The 17,002-nt window shown below is 37.9% G+C and overlaps 1 protein-coding gene and 1 long non-coding RNA gene across 6 annotated transcripts in view; both read right to left on the bottom strand.

Moving 5' to 3' along the window:
- sorl1 (sortilin-related receptor, L(DLR class) A repeats containing) overlaps window positions 1-17,002 on the bottom strand; it is a 303,395-nt gene that overhangs the window by 148,723 nt on the left and 137,670 nt on the right. For all 5 annotated transcript variants that reach the window (XM_017308199.1, XM_008425236.2, XM_017308196.1 and 2 more), the window contains one exon: window positions 8,815-8,888. In XM_017308199.1, coding sequence (XP_017163688.1) covers window positions 8,815-8,888 — 74 coding nt within the window. The remainder of the gene's footprint in view (window positions 1-8,814; window positions 8,889-17,002) is intronic.
- Window positions 2,166-4,358, bottom strand: LOC103474354 (uncharacterized). The gene is made up of 4 exons (XR_535171.2): window positions 4,322-4,358; window positions 4,158-4,227; window positions 3,060-3,170; window positions 2,166-2,972 (listed from the first exon to the last, which is right to left on the bottom strand). It is a non-coding gene; the product is annotated as an uncharacterized LOC103474354 (long non-coding RNA).

Here is a 17,002-nt window from a genome sequence, read left to right as displayed (position 1 = left end):
GGAGGAGGCCTCGGGGAAGACCCAGGACACGCTGGAGGGATTACGTCTCTCGGCTGGCCTGGGAACGCCCTGGGATTCCCCCGGAGGAGCTGGAAGAAGTGGCTAGGGAGAGGGAAGTCTGGGCCTCCCTTCTGAAGTTGCTACCCCCGCAACCCAACCCCGGATAAGCGGAAGAAAATGGATGGATGGATGGATTTATTTGATTGGGTGTGCATAAGACTGACATGACACTGTCATAAACATAACATAAAACCTTTCATCCAACTTTCAAAGCAAATTCTCATTAAAATTGTCATTATTTACTGAATGGCACTTCATGACACTGTTGGTATGTTCCTAACAGGAGTTATGTCATGTTTATGACAGTATCATATTAGTCCTTATTTACTGCATGTTTATGTCTGTTAAGGCTAAGATGGAACGGCACTGAAAGCAGCCCCTTAAATCATGGAACGGCATGTTTCATAAACATGACATAACTCCTGTTATTATTAGTCTTATGACTAATATGATACTGTCATAAACATGACATAASTCCTGTTAGGAACATACCAACAGTGCACACCTGGTCAAATAAAGTCTTACCAACATTTTTTCAAGAGCCATTATACTATAAGACAATTGTACAAACTGTCAATACTTTCAAAGTTTACAAACAAAATTATGAAAATCAGCACAATAAAACGATAGGTACACTTTAGAGGAAATTGAAAACTGTTTCACCAAGGACAGAGTATTGTTTTAATTCAATGTCACAGTATTCCAGTATTACTGCAGACAAACTGACATTTCTCCTTCCTAAGAACAGTGAGGATCAACGAGAGAACTTTCCCATTCACTTGACCACTGCACTTTACAGAAACCTGTGGTACCTTTCTATRCTAAAGAAAAATATACAAAACGCCAGATATTTCACAACAAGATATTAACATTCATGGAAAAACTTTACATAACTTTATATTAAAGCAGAAAGTACGGCGGCCACCGTAAGAAAGGCTTACAGTATTCAATTATGCCGCATGAACTGATAAGTAGATTATTGTGAGGGGACGCAAAGGTTTTGCGAGGGAATGCAAAAGTTTTGCGAGAGAATGCAAAAGAAAAAAAATTCCCATGTCCCGTGGAGGGCTCCGTACACCACAAACCTAAACAGAAACTTTCCGTAAGAAAGAAAAAATAAAAATACATCCAAACTATTTGGACTATTACTGATTTATTATCGTGGGTCATCAGTCAGTCATTTTACTGTAGTGATTCATTTTACTGTATTTCCCAATATACGGTAAAATGCAGTATTTCTTAAAATATAGTAAAATAAAAAATGAAAATTTGATTTTTCTGTAGTAAATACAGTCATACTGCCTGAGGCATAAAATCTTGGCAACCGTGACTTTAGCAGTTCAGAACTGTAAACGCTTTTATGCAACTTGCTATAAAAACAACACATATACCATAAAGATTAGTCTACATAGGTGAAAAACACGGCCAGACTGTATGATTTACTGACATTTTATTGTAAAAAAAAAAACAACAACAAAATTTCATGGTAACTTTATGGTAGCTGTTCTTACCAGAATTTTACCATAAAAACTATTGGAACCCAGCTGATGCTTAAAATAATCATTAATGCTAAGCTTAGCTAAATTGTAGTCAATAACCTATTGAGAGGCAGAAGCATGTTGATTAAGCTGTACTTGCACCATTCATTATGTTAAAATTAATGCATAAGCTAAAATGAGCCAAAATGCTAATGTTAGCCTAAATGCTGGCAGTAGCATGTGGAGCAACACGACCATGTTGTTTTAATTTTACTACTCCATTCAGTATACTAAACATGTCTAATTAATAAGAAAATTAGCTAATAGCTAACTTTAGGTAAAAGGCTAGTGCTAATGCATTGCCTTGCTGCACAAGGCAGTGCACTAGTCAATGGCAGTGAAATGCTAATGTTTTTTGCTAATGTTAAATGACCACACTAATTCAATGTGAAACAGTTAAAACTGTCATGTAAATCCCAACAGACCAATTGCTTGATGTAAAAATGGTCAAGGCTTTTATTTTGAAATGTTCAGTAAGCATCATTTTAATTGGCCACACTAATCCAGTGTGCAACAGTGGTTTGGTCACACCAGTTATATAATGAAGAATAGAGCAATTGCATGATGTAAAAATTGTCAAGGCTTTTATTTTGAAATTTTTATTAAGCTTAATCTTAAATGGTCACACTGATCCAATGTGTAACAGTGGTTGGGTAAAACCTAACCCTCTGCATTAACTGGGTGTTTGCCATAGTTAGAACTACAGAGATGGCCATGTGTTTGTAGTCTGAATCAGCAGCTGTGGCCTGTGTTCTGTTGCTATGGCAATTAATCCTCTCTGCCAACTGCTAGCTGTGAGAGATACACACAGGGGGAGACATAATTMTATCTGTTTGAGCCAGCCAGTTTCACTAAAAAAAGCTGTCCGAACAACTCCTTCCTGTTCGGGAACCGTGATACGTATTCGAAAACAGAGCAGTGGCTGACTTGCTTCTGCAAGTCAGCCACTGCTCTCCCTATGCATTGCTATGGGCAGGCCCCAATTACCGTACAACACACAAGGAAGTGTAATTTGTCAGCATTTCTATACAGAAAGTTATAAAGAAAATAAGCCCAAATTAAACAAAAATACAGATCTCGAGTAATCCACTTAAAGAAACAATTTCTATTTAAAAAGTCAGTTAAAAAAAGAACCGATTCCATTTCCATTCCATTACTGAGATCTGAAAAAAAAAAAAAAACAGAATGTGTCCATATAAAAGATAAGCTATTGTAGAAGAAAAACCGGTGATAAAAGGATTCTTGCTCTGGGTTGAGAGAAACAAGTCACTAAGTTCAGACTTCGCTCAGGATGGTGTGGGTCATGGTCATGGTTTTCTCAGTCACAGGTTGAGATTGAGACTCACATGTTGTCAATGAGGTGTTTCCTCTCTGCTGGAAAACAGAAACAAAGCAAAAGTTAGAACGATGCACTACATGAACATCATATCAACTCAGTATCCACTTAAATGTTTGTTTCACCTTTGTTGATTTGCATATGGAGACTGGTACTTCAGCCAGGCGGTGTGATCATTTCTGACTGAAAATTCAGTAGTCTTAAACCTTTGTTTTTGGCGACAGGTGTGATCCTCTCTGCAACCAGACAAAATACACAAACAAAAAACATAAATAAAAACTAGACCTATTTCAGGGAATTTTCTATCTTCATCCTTCGACCCTTCGTTTTCGGAGAAACATGTTTCTCTTTACAATTTTTTACTTTTTGACCAGTAATTCAGGATAGATGACACAAGAACAACAACTCAATGCAGAAAGTCAAAAAGAAAAAAAATTCCCAAAAATTCAAAAATAAAGGGTTGATCATTTAAAAAGTGRACAGCCCTTATTTGGTATGTATATCACCATCAGTTGTTTAGATTTGAGCTTTATATCTTGTTATAATTCCATGTTCATGAGGAGTCATTTCCTCATGAAAACATGTTTGCGAAAACCTCGGATCTCCATGGTAACCATTCGGTAGTGCTTCAATGCTTCCTCATGCAATGCACCGCCCATTTATACGAAGCTTCGTCTTGGAGCAGCAGTCCCCCTGCTGAGTTCTCCACAGAGAACCCCTCCCCGCGCCTCCCCATCAGACTAAATATTAGTTTGTCAAACCTGGGACTGTCAAACCTGGGTCCATTACATGCATCTGACCTACTAGGCCATGAGCTCAGTTAGAAAATACCAAGCCTTGCCAGTAGGTGGTCCTTTACAAATGAAACTGAATTATAAACACCAAATAATGTGGAAAAACATTGCACAAATCAGGACATTGAAATAAAGGTAAAGTATTTCTATGGATGTTTTGATGGTGCCTGGAGCCATTTTTTCTATGTCCTCTGGATTTCATTCCACAGATATGTTGCATTTTATGAATGAAATGTAGACCTTGATCAAGGTTTTTATTGTTTGGCAAGACTGCCTTTGGTTATTTCTTCTTCTTTCAAATGTATGTCCCCAAACAGAGAGAACCCTTGTAACATGTTAAACAATCTTACGTCAAAATTGCAATGCACAAATAGACTTTAAAGGTTACAAACATAACTGTTTTAGGCAATTTATGAAATAGATACTCACCATTTATCTGGGTGTCATGAGGGCCAATAAGTTGTCTTCAACCATTTATGTAAGTTACAAATCCTGCAAGCTAGCAGAAACAAAGCTGTAAATGTTTACACTTTTCATACAGGCAAACAAATTGTTTTAAGACAATTTATGCCATGTTAGTTTTTCTCAGTCACCTTTGGTGCATTTCTCAAGTCATTTACAAAACAGTAAGTGCATTTCTCAAAACAATTTTAAAAAACAGCAAAAAAATAGCATTTGTTTGCTTGCATAATCCTTAGTTCAGCTCTCAAAATTCTGTCAGTTAACATATCAGTGACTCAAAATAAGTTATTGTTTCTCTATGTACAGATAAGACAGTCAAATTGATTAGTCATGGGAAGAAACTTTACAAGATTCACATTTACGCTTTTGCTGTAATTTATTGACGGACCATGCCATGGTGATTCAGAAAGAAAAAGACAGAAATGCAGAGAACAAAAAAAGTAGAAAATGAGCCATAGGACAATCTCCTCATGGAAAACTGTACAGTGCTGTAGAAATTACATTACATTTTAATTTTCATCGTCATGCTGACAAAAGTTCCTCAGTGGGGTTAAGGAATGAACACTAGGGTAGGAGGATCTCCATCAGCATCATGTCGTGGGTCGCAAACCGTATCCTGATGTTGGATTGATGGAAACTGACAATGTCCTCAGCCTCTTCTGACTCTTCATCTGCTTTCCTCCGAACCATTTCCTCCTCAGCCTCACTTCTTTCCTTCTCTCTAGCTGTTCACTCTGTCCAGATACTTGTTCTTCAGTTCTCAGAAATGTAACATTGTGTTGTGTTCTGGTTATATAGACCATATTGTTGCCAACTGATGATTCACAAGATGCACCTTCAATCTGTATCAGAAAACTGGTTGATTGTTGGTTGAGCTAATGGTTCATACACTGACTGTTAGAGAAATCCAGGACTCACTTGGGAGCAATTTACCAATTCAGGACAGATTTAGAAAAAAACTAATATAAATTAATTGAAATATGACTGACATTATGACAACTTCAAGACTTATGCATGTTAAGACTTACACAATGAACTTATGCTGTTTTGGAAGTTGATACAATTCAACRGAGACGTTTAACACACTTTGATCAACACGATTAAAGCACATTAAAATGGGGGGAAAAGCAGAGAAGTGCACATAATCAGCTACATGATGTACAAAAGCATTTGCGACTTGCTCAAAGGAATGAGAAACTAATTTTTTGATGTGCAGAAGTGACAGTAATTTGAAGACTGAACAAGTAGTTTTAAGAATTTAAATTTTGTTCTGAGAAATGCACCCAAACTGAGAAAAACTGTAAAATATTAATATTTAAATTTCCTTATCTTAAAACCCTTCAACTGTCATGGACTCAGTGACTTTGATGTAAGTATTTTGGGGGTGAGAGTCAAGAGGTCAAAGGAAAATATAAAATATTAGCTCTGATGCCAAGCTTTATATTTCCAAGCATTACCAAATTATTGAAACAAAAGCTAACGTGTTCTTCACAGTTTTAACTTGCATGCATGAGCATTTCAAACTCAGTTATTCAAATGAATTACTGAACAAAACTTGAAAAAGTTGCTTCTGCCATTAACAATAACTTTAAGCATATGCAGTCTAAAGTCAACCAGAAATATAAATATATCTATGCAGTCGTTCCTACAGAAACATTAATAGAAGTGTAGCATCTGGGAAAATTAAATGTTCCATATAGCAAAAATGTCTAGCTGCAGTGCATGTATATAAACAGCAARGCTCGGGAATTACACATTTCTTTATCAGTTGGATAAAGTTAGCTAACTTCAGTTAAAACCGTGAAAGGGGCTCACCTGTGATGCAGAAATGTGTTGTCTTTCTCCTTCTCCTCCTGAACGCACAAAAATAGCAGAAACCTGATTTCAAAGACTGTAGCCGCATCCTGATAAGGACCAGGCCTACTGGGCTCTCAGCACCCTGAGCTAGCACCTGCTAGTTAGCAGCCTTAGCTGTGTTGAGTTCAGGACACCACAGTATCCAGAGCCATGCTCAACTACAGGAACAGAATTAAAAGAATCTTGCTGCGGATGCTGAAGGATCAAGCAGCAATACAAACTAGATATTTATTTGTTTACATGACAAATAACAGTCTCAATTTACTGTAAACCCCGCTATCTATCGTTCAACAAACTCTATAGATTATTCTCTACTAATAAGCACAATATTTAAAAACAAGTGTGGGATTTGTAAAACTTCAATRAAGGGCGACTTCACAATTTTCATGCTTTTGGATAACACTAGAATTGTTCTTTATTGAAGTTTCACAAATCAGATGAAGGTTTCACAAAACCCACACTTGGTTTTAAATATTCTTATATGAGTTGAGAATAATGTAGTCCAGATTTGAAGAGTCTAGGTGTTGTAGTTTTTTAGCTAGAGTAAATTAAAGATGCTAACGGTAGTGAAAAATTAGGTGGAATCGCCCTTTAGCCATTTCCAAGTAGCAGGGGCTAACATACAGTTCTCTTAATGTATGATCAATCTATGGTCGGCATAAAATGAATCCCAAATACATAATTTAATCAAATACKCTCATAAATGATGAGAGTATTTGATAATAAAGGAGTTTGCTTTGCAATCGGTGGGTCGCCAGATTGATGCCTGGTCTACCGTTGAGATTTTAGTTTGGTATATTAAAGGCATTATTAAAAAAACCCAAAATATCACACCAGCATTCCATTCTTTGTAAAAATTATTTTGCAATCTGGTTTACGGTTTTACATTGTAGATATAAATATCAGCAAAATTTGTAATTTCGGCCGATTAGTACTGGCCGATTAACTGCTGGCAATAATACAATATTTTTCTATGAATTTTACAATTACTTATATTTTTACAATATATTTCTGTATTTTCTACATTTCATGACTGTCAAAATTACTTAGAATTTATGTTTATTGAGTTATGATAATTCCATGTATTTTTTATGGTAAAATGTTTTGGATATTACAGTCAGTAACTGTTGGTATTTCACAATTTTTTACCGTAAATTTACGGAGTTTTTTTTTTTGCAGCGTTGACTTACGATAATTCCATGTATTTTCTACGGTAAAACAAAATGTTTTGGATTTTATGGTCAGAAACAGTTGGTATTTTATAATTTTTTACCTTAAATTTACTGACTTTTTTTTTACAGTATACTTACGGAAAGTTTCTGTTTATATTATAGGTTTGTTGTGCCTTTCTATACAAAAGAAAAAAATATAAAACGTCAGATCTTTCACAACGAGATATCAACATTCATGGAAAAACCTTACATAACCTTGTATTAAAGCAGAAAGTTCGGCGGCCCGTAAGAAAGGCTGACAGTATTCAATCATTCCCATGATCAGTAGATTATTGTGAGGGAACGCAAAACCTTTTGTGAAGAAACGCAAAGGTTTTGCGAGGGAACGCAAAAGAAAAAAATGTCCCATGTTCCCTGGAGGGCTCCGTACAAATCCCGTCGCTAACATGAACACAAAAGCTCTAAATGGCTGGTGAGAGTTCACCTACTAAACTGACTGAAGATGAATACATAAATGAAAAGCTGGAGTATAGACATTTTTATAAGCGTATTTGTGAGCCTGCCTCTTTATTATTACACTGAATATAATTTCAGATTTTTGTATAACTTTTCTTCAGGTTAACTTAGAAAGTGAGCTATTATTGTTACAGGTTAAATTTCTAAACTACAGAAAAGTTATTGTTAGCTCAAATGTGAAAAATTGGACTGATGTTGATATGCAATAGTAATACTGCTAGATTTACCAATGTTTTACTCTCTTTTTTTATCCGTTTACTCAATTAATCATAATAATAATCAATAGATTACTCGATTACTAAAATATTTGTTTACAACAGCCCTAGTGAGTAGGCCAAACCCTATCATAATCAAAATTCATATCGCCTTACAAAACTTGCTAGTGCTATATGGAAAATGTAAGTATAGCAGAAATGAATCAGAACAGTCAGAACAGTTTGTTTTGGAAGAGTTGGTAGGAGTAAGCGTTATACTGTATAGTTAGAAAGACATTGGAGTCAGTAAATGTCTGTTCTGATGGACGGAAGAGATGGTCTGAATTTCCTCCTTCTCTTTTCAACTCCTCTGGGATTAATAGTTCAGGTATTATTAATCTTTTGAGATGCTAATCAGCTGCTCTTAGGCGTAAAGACCATTTTGCTACGGTTGCATTACATTTAATGGTGTACAGAAGTTGTTTTTCCACTTCAATGCTTCAGCATGCTGGTTTAATTACATATATACACAATAAGGAAACATTAATATGTAATGTCATGTTTCCACTTTATTTCATGGCCCAGTAGGGAGATTAACTTCTAGATATTCTGAAACTCTTAAAACTCTTTTAGCAGCACCTCAACTAAAAAAGAAAAATCATGCAATGTTTCTGAAATTATTTTTAAAAGTCTGATATAAATGAATTATTTTCTTTGTCTGGAAGAGAAAAGAACCCTGCTGGGTTTAGTACCAACACCAAAATGCAGAAGCTTATGTACCTTTCTGGGTAGTACAATGACTACAATGTGTTATTTATTATTGCCAAACATGCTGCCTGTCACTTCAGCTGTGTTGTTCCTGATATTGTCACATTTTGTACTGACCTCTTTCCACCGGGCTCCAGCACTGCTTGATATGTAGACATTGGGCTTGTTGGCCAGATTCCTGCCAACAGATCCTGCAGCCAGACAACAAAAAGGCATTTCACACAGTGACAAACCCACACAGAGGCATAGGCACAGTCTCTGGGAATTTCCCCCCAAACATTTCAGGTTCTTCATTACTTCTGGTTTTAATTTGGCAGATGGGAAATCATGTCGTATTTTTAGCAGATTTAAAAAGAAACATGATCAATCAATGAAGCAATAATTAACAGAAGACAAAAAGTAATAAAAGCAGAGATCCACAATAAATCGGCACTGATCAGAATCAGAATATAATAGTCCTTTCTTAACATATTAGCATCAGTTTGATGTATAAACCTGAACCAATATTCACACCAAATTTTTATTTTCATCTTGTTGCAGGAATTAGGAGCGGGTGTGTGGGTGGAGGTAGGTGGGGCTGGGGAGTTGGGGGGCTTAGTCATGTGACAGTGGTAGTGAGCAAAGGACTGTGGGGAGTTTAACTGGAGCAGAGAAACAGTGGTGAAGTCAGCGTAGTGTGGACGTTTTTACAAGGTGTCTAGGAGCTATTTCTCTATTTTCAGTTAAATCTTAGAATTTAAATTGTTTAGTTTATTCTTATTTTTTGTTTATTTTGTAGTTGATTTTTCATTAGAATTTTTTGTTTAATTTGTCATTTAGAATAAGTTCTTTGGTTAGTAATTCACTTAATTAGTTAATTAATTTCAGGTTGGGACATGGGTGTTTCATGGTATAAATAGGTGGGTCTTAGGTAGCTTATTATGCACGTGGGTGGTCACAAGGTTTTTTACCAGTCATCAGTCACTTCAGTCAACCAGTCTATGAAGCCTGTAACCTTTTTGTCCAAACAATGGAATAAAACAAAGAAAGAACTGCATTTTGACTTTTGATCTTTTTGGGCTGCGTAAACCAGAATCCATGGTGCATCAGGTGACTATTTGAGTAAGATTCACCTTTTGTTTTGATCACCTTTGAGTCTTGAGTTTTTTTATTTTTGAATTTAAGTTTTGAGGACAAATAGTCACTACAGCGTCAAAAGAGTAATGAATTGTTTAATATACTTCACTGACATTTACCGATGTATAAATAGGTAGATTTCAGTTATCTGCCATAACAGCAATATTTATATTGGTAATTGAAATTTGCCCACGTTTCCATATTGGTTCATTCCCAGTGCTTTCTTCCTGGACCTATTACACCCGAAACCATCCATCCATCCATCCATTTTCTTACACCCTTGTCCCTCAGTGGGGTTGGGAGGGGTGCTGGTGCCTATCTCCAGCTAGCGTGCCGGGCGAGAGGCGGGGTACACCCTGGGCAGGTCGCCAGTCTGTCGCAGGGCAACACAGAGACACACAGGACAAATAACCATGCACACACACTCTCACCTAGGGGCAATTTGGAGAGGCCAATTAACCTGACAGTCATGTTTTTGGACTGTGGGAGGAAACCGGAGTACCCGGAGAAAACCCACGCATGCACGGGGAGAACATGCAAACTCCATGCAGAAAGACCAGGGCCAGGAATTGAACCCAGAACCTTCTTGCTGCAAGGCAACAGCTCTACCAACTGTGCCACTGTGCAGCCCTACACCTGAAACCAAATCTCAGATATCGAAGGGATGAAAAAATGGTTAGCTAAGGTATTCAGTTTGGTTTCAAATTTACCCCAAACTGCTCTTGGTCTTAATGGCCACTAATGTCAGTTGATGCATATTCCACCAAGGACCATCCTGTCCAATTTGCTGTCTCAACCACCACATAAGTCCTGTTGTACTTTTTTTTTATTTTTTATAGAAGGCACCAAATAGGGGGAATGTGTCCCTAATTTGGCATTTTTCACAGCTGAATGGTTGCCACGGGAGATTAAAGGATTTTTTTATGTTTCTGATGAGGGATTAACATGGTGTAATGCTCAAAAAAAGTCAATTTTACATAATACTGCTCCTTTAATTATTATGTTTCTTCATGTGAAAATGTGGGCCAACTTCTACTGTGGTGTTCTTGTAAGTCTCCATGTATTGGCTGATTTATCGGCACCGACTTCCATAACTTTGGGGGATTGGTGATCGACCGATACTTACATGTGAAGACAATCTTATCCCATGATCTCATCCAGATCAGCAGAGGTTTAAAAATTAGCCACTGTCCTGCTCTGCAGTTAGAGATGGTTGACTTACAGACCTGCCCATCAGGTCATGTCTGAACTTAGTCACCCCACTGTTGCCAACTCAGCAACTTTTTTGCTATATAAACATTTCAGACAAAAAAAATTGGTATTGGCCAAAATAAAAATAAAAAACAGGTAAGGATTTTCAAGGATTGATAATAGCCAATCGGCCAGAAAACTGCAATCAGTGCAGCCCTACTTAAGATGGAAAACATTCACACATATTCATGACATTCTTTGATTAAATTAATTTGTCCTAGGTGTAATTACAATAGTTAAAAATTTAATTTATACCAGGAGTATTTCTCACCTGAGAATGTGGACCAGTACTAGGCTGAGTCTCTGCCTTGAAGTAATTTTAATTGGAGAAGTTTCATAAAACTTATAAGTTGATGTAAAAATAATGATTTTTTTTAGGTACATGAATTATCATGCTCAGCAGTKAAATTATTAGCTTAATTATGCTAGTTTTAATGCTAGTGTTAATTTTAATCACAAGTTTAAATATTGGACAAAATTAATATTGTTTCAAATAGGCCCAAATTTACATACTAGCTGGAATTCATTAAAAGTAATTTAGTCTGTAGTGGTCTATATTTAAAAAACAGAGTGCAAATCCATATGTACAGGGTCAGAATGTGTGCCTCAGTCTTTGTGTGACCTCAGGGCTCCCCCCAGAGAGGATAATAAATGTGCCTCCTCTAAGGGTAAAGAAAACACTTTGGTCTTTTAGCCAAACTTGAGTTTTCTGCCTGTGTTTAGATTAGAGTTCAGGTGAAGAGTCATTAAAAACTCTGTCACACGCAGGCATTTAAAGAAAAGTTGTAAATCTGATAGAAGCTTTTACACGGTTTGCACTCAGCCAAAACAGGTGGTTTTCGTTATGTCACGTGTAGTCAGGAGACTGATGAGAGGGAACAATGAGCAGAAGGTTTTAAGTATGATCCTTTCATTAATTCAACAGCAGCAAACTAATATATCACCAACTACCGCTTAGAGTAGTTCATTCACATGTCAATGTAATATGTAGCCTGATGTAAAAACATTTTTGCTAGCTGTAACGCTAACTAAGGCTAGGCGCCTGACTACGGCAAAGTATAATAATAGGCAGTCAGAAAGGTTCGGCTGAGGAGCCCATGTGTGTGAATAAAACATATATAGGAAGGTATTCAATAATAATATTTATAAAAATAATGATTGAGACTTCCGGAGGGGGCGATTATGGAGTGAGGACGCAGTATCTTCGCGCTCCCGCTATCTTTACCTTTTAAGGCCTACCAAGCCTATTTAACCAGTGAACTTTTGATGAATATATAGAATTTGTCATATTCTGCGTAATAATGCCACCCAAAACTTCTAAAATGAGCGAAAAAGCCGAACCTGAGGTCGCCATCACTAAAACCGATATGGTGGCTGCGTTAGCCGAACTTAAGCTAGCGCTGCTTTCCGAACTGAAAAAGGACTTTAAAGAAGTAAACGAGAAGCTGGATGGGCTCCAGGAGACTGTTGAGAATCACAGTAAACGCCTGACTTCACTTGAGGACAACGCTGAGTTACTTCATCAGCGGTTGGAAGAGGTCGAGCGGTGCTGCGAGGGGCTGAGGTCCGATAATGGGAAGCTAAAGGCTAAGCTAACTGAGCTGGAGGGGAGAAGCAGGAGGARCAACGTCCGCATTATTGGCCTGCCTGAAGACATCGAAGGACCACTACCAAGCAAGTTCTTCTCCCAGTTATTATGCGATGCCTTTGGACATGACATCCTCCCCTCTGCACCAGAGCTGGACCGTGCCCACCGCAGCCTGGTCCCCAAACCGGGCCCCAGGGACCGACCTCGGCCTGTCATAATTTGCTTCCATHATTATCAACACAAGGAGCTGGTGATTCGCGAAGCTCGGAAAAGAAGGGATCTTAAGTATGAGAACAATTCCTTTACGATTTACGACAATTACACTCCAGAAGTGGCTAAACAGAGGAAGGAATACAGGTCGGTAATGTCCWCCTTGTATAAAATGGGTCTGAAACCTGCACTGATGTTCCCCGCAAGGCTTCGGATCACCAACACAGACGGCACCCGAACGACGTTCGGCTCAGTGGCGGATGCTGAGAAATTTATTGAGACTTTTAACACCTCTTCCTAACTTATTACTATGGGGGTGCGTTAATTGTTCTATTTATACCTTGGTAAAGGACATTACCATGTGCTGAAATGTTCGGTGGTTGTTCTAATTCTAGCAATGTTCAGACTTTAGTATGGCTTGGTGGGGTTATATATGCCCAGTATCAACTGTTACGCGGKGCGAGGGATATTTTTATTTCATTTTAGGCTAGCATTGGCATGGAGGTGTTTCAGTTAGGGAAGTTAGGTGTGCTGTTCGTTCTAGCAGCTATTTTCACCTGGGGGTTATTGGAGGGGTGGGTTTTTACTGTCACTGTTAAGATGTTTTTATTTTTGCTCAACCAGAATATACATGTTTATTTGCCTAGTACTTTGACATCTCTAGTTCTGTTTTCTCTCCCTCATCTTGAGCAATATGGCAGGCAAAATTAAGATTATTACTTGGAATGTTAAGGGTCTAAATCACCCCGTTAAAAGGAAAAAAGCCCTCACACATATAAAAATTTTAGGTGCAGGAATGGTTTTTCTTCAAGAAACCCATCTTAATAATAGGGACAGTGCTCGTTTAAAATGTGGGTGGGTGGGGCAGCATTTCCATTCAACTTTTCAGGGTAAAGCAAGAGGAGTTGCAATACTTATTCATAAAAATATATCRTTTACGCCATCAGCAATTGTGGCGGATTCCAATGGGCGGTATATYATAGTAACTGGGAAACTTTACAATTTGAATGTGATTTTRGCAAATATATACGCTCCAAACTATGATAACCCTCAATTTTTTTCTCATCTTGTTAAATTGCTGCCCTGTCTAGATTCTCATTTGCTGATTATGGGAGGARATTTTAATTTATGTCTTGACCCTGGGATGGATAGATCATCGGTGAAACCGGGCTATGTTACAACTAAATCAGCAACTTATCTGAAGTCCTTTCTGTCAGAATATGGTATTGTGGACCTTTGGCGCTTTCTGCATCCCCAGGACAGACAATATTCCTTTTTTTCCCATGTGCATGGGAGTTATAGTAGAATYGATTACTTCTTTATTGATAATCATCTAACCTCATATGTCCAGAACTGTGACTATAAACCCATAGTGATCTCTGACCATGCTCCTCYCTTAATTGAATTTAACATACCTGAAACAGGGGCCCAGAGAAAGCATTGGAGGTTCAAMTCCCTCCTATTGTCTGATGAAGGCTTTGTTAAATTTATGTCTAACCATATTTCCCTATTTTTAGAAATTAACAACACCCCAGATGTCTCAGTTTCTATGGTCTGKGAAGCCCTTAAGGCATACATAAGAGGTCAGGTAATATCCTTTGTGGCTAAGAAGAAAAAGGACTCCTTGTCCAAACAAATTAATCTCGAAAGTCAAATTGCAGACTTGGATACTAGGAATGCACAAGATCCATCCCAACARTTGCATAAAGAACGTTGTAGGCTTCATGCAGAACACAGTCTAATTACATCACAGTCGATAGAATATTTATTGCTGAAAAATAGAAGTAGTACATATGAGCATGGCGATAAGGCTGGGGAGGTTTTGGCGAGGCAGCTTAGGGGTGCAAGGGCCAAATTAACTATTGGTGGGATAACATCTCAGGATGATGCTATCATTACGGACCAGCAAGGAATAAATTATGCTTTTCAACATCATTATAATAAATTATATCGTTCTGATACATGTTGTAATCCCCATCTCTTGCAGAACTTTTTTGGACACTTACCCATCCCCAATCTAAGCCCGGATCAAGTTTCTGCCCTGGACATGCCTATTTCGGAGCAGGAGATTTTGGGGGCAATTAAATTGTTACAACCCCGGAAGTCGCCTGGCCCAGATGGCTTGCCAAGCGAGTTTTATGCAGCATTCTCTGATCGGCTGGCTCCAATTTTGGCAAACATGTATAAATATTCTTTCAAGAAGGGATTCCTCCCTCCCATCTTGAATGAAGCCTGCATAACACTGCTGCTCAAAAAAGATAAGAATCCCACAGAATGTTCATCTTAYAGGCCTATATCATTACTGAACAGTGATTATAAGATATTAGCAAAAGTGCTGGCCTGTCGGGTGGAGCAGGTTTTACCCAGTATTATATCCCCAGATCAGACAGGGTTCATTAAAGGCAGACGCTCTTTTTTTAATATACGTCGTTTACTGAATATTATGCATACTCCTTGTCAAAATAATTCTGAATGCCTTCTTTCTATTGATGCAGAGAAGGCATTCGACAGAGTAGAATGGATCTATTTGTTTGAAACTTTGGAGAGATTTGGTTTTGGTGGGCCATTTATATCTTGGGTTAAGTTACTGTATTCCTCTCCATCAGCCATGATTCTGACAAATAATTTCTACTCTAAACCATTCAGCTTACACCGTGGGACTCGACAAGGGTGTCCACTTAGCCCTTTACTTTTTGCTTTGGCTATTGAACCTCTGGCTTTGGCAATAAGAACAAACAACTTTATTAAAGGCATCACCAGGGGCAGGGTTGAGCACAAACTCTCTCTCTGTGCCGATGACCTTTTGTTATACATATCGGAGCCAGAAATGAGCATCCCTCACATCTTAGCACTCATCTCTCAGTTTGGGGACATTTCTGGGTATAAAGTAAACATGCACAAAAGTGAGCTTATGCCTCTGAATGCCTGCCTAGATCATATCACAAATGCCACACCTTTTAAAATAGCTAATCATAGCTTTGTTTATCTAGGTATTGCAATAACAAAGACTTTTGATGGCCTCTATAAGAGTAATTTTGAGAAATTGCTTACTGAGACCCAACATGACCTAAATAAGTGGTCAGTACTTCCTCTCTCTCTAATGGGGAGAGTGAATGCGATCAAGATGTCAGTGCTCCCTAGGTTCTTATACCTCTTTCAGTGTCTCCCTGTTGTCATTCCAGGTTCTTATTTTAAAAAATTWGATTCGGCTGTTTCGACTTACATTTGGAATGGCAAAAAACCTCGTCTTAAGAAGGATCATCTGCGAAAATCAAWACAAGATGGGGGTCTAGCCCTTCCCAATATCCGACACTATTATTGGGGATGTAACTTGTACTGTTTGTCTTTCTGGATGCACTACAGCTCCAATGATGATGGTCCCATTTGGGTGGAGATGGAAAAATTCTCTTGTGCCCCTTTATCAATGCCAGCCTTGATCGGTGCACCTTTACCTTTACCTCTCAAAAGTACTTCCTCTAACCGCATAGTCTATAACTCCCTGGCAATCTAYTCTCAATTTAGGAAACACTTTGGTATTCATCAAATGAGTCTTTCCAGCCCAATTGCATTTAATAACCTTTTTCCTCCTTCACTGCAAGATGCTACTTTCRGTGTGTGGCAGAGTAAAGGCTTAATATATTTTAAAGACCTCTATATTGWAAACAAGTTTGCTTCTTTTGAACAATTGTCTAACAAATTTGATTTACCAGCCTCACACTTTTTTAGATATTTACAGGTTAGGCATTTTATTACATCATCTATGTCAATATTCCCTGATAATCCTCCCGATAATGTAATCGATGAGTTGATGACTTTTGATCCAACAAGACGCAAAGCGATCACTTCCTGGATAAAACTGATCTCCCATTTTGATTCCCGATCCTTTGCCATAATTAAATAGTCCTGGGAGCAGGATCTTCAAATTACAATTAGTGAGGCAGTTTGGGCTGATATTTTGGGGAAAATCCACTCATCATCAATTTGCGCGAGACACTCTCTTATCCAATTTAAACTAGTACATYGGGCATACCTCCATAAATCTAAATTGGCCAAAATTTACCCTCAAATCGACCCTATATGTGACAGATGTAATTTAGAAGAAGCCACACTATTACACATGTTTTGGAACTGCCCAAGGAT

The sequence above is a fragment of the Poecilia reticulata genome, linkage group LG13 (assembly GCF_000633615.1).
Source record: "Poecilia reticulata strain Guanapo linkage group LG13, Guppy_female_1.0+MT, whole genome shotgun sequence".
NCBI lineage: Eukaryota > Metazoa > Chordata > Actinopteri > Cyprinodontiformes > Poeciliidae > Poecilia > Poecilia reticulata.
This window is presented reverse-complemented; position numbering and strand designations above follow the sequence as displayed.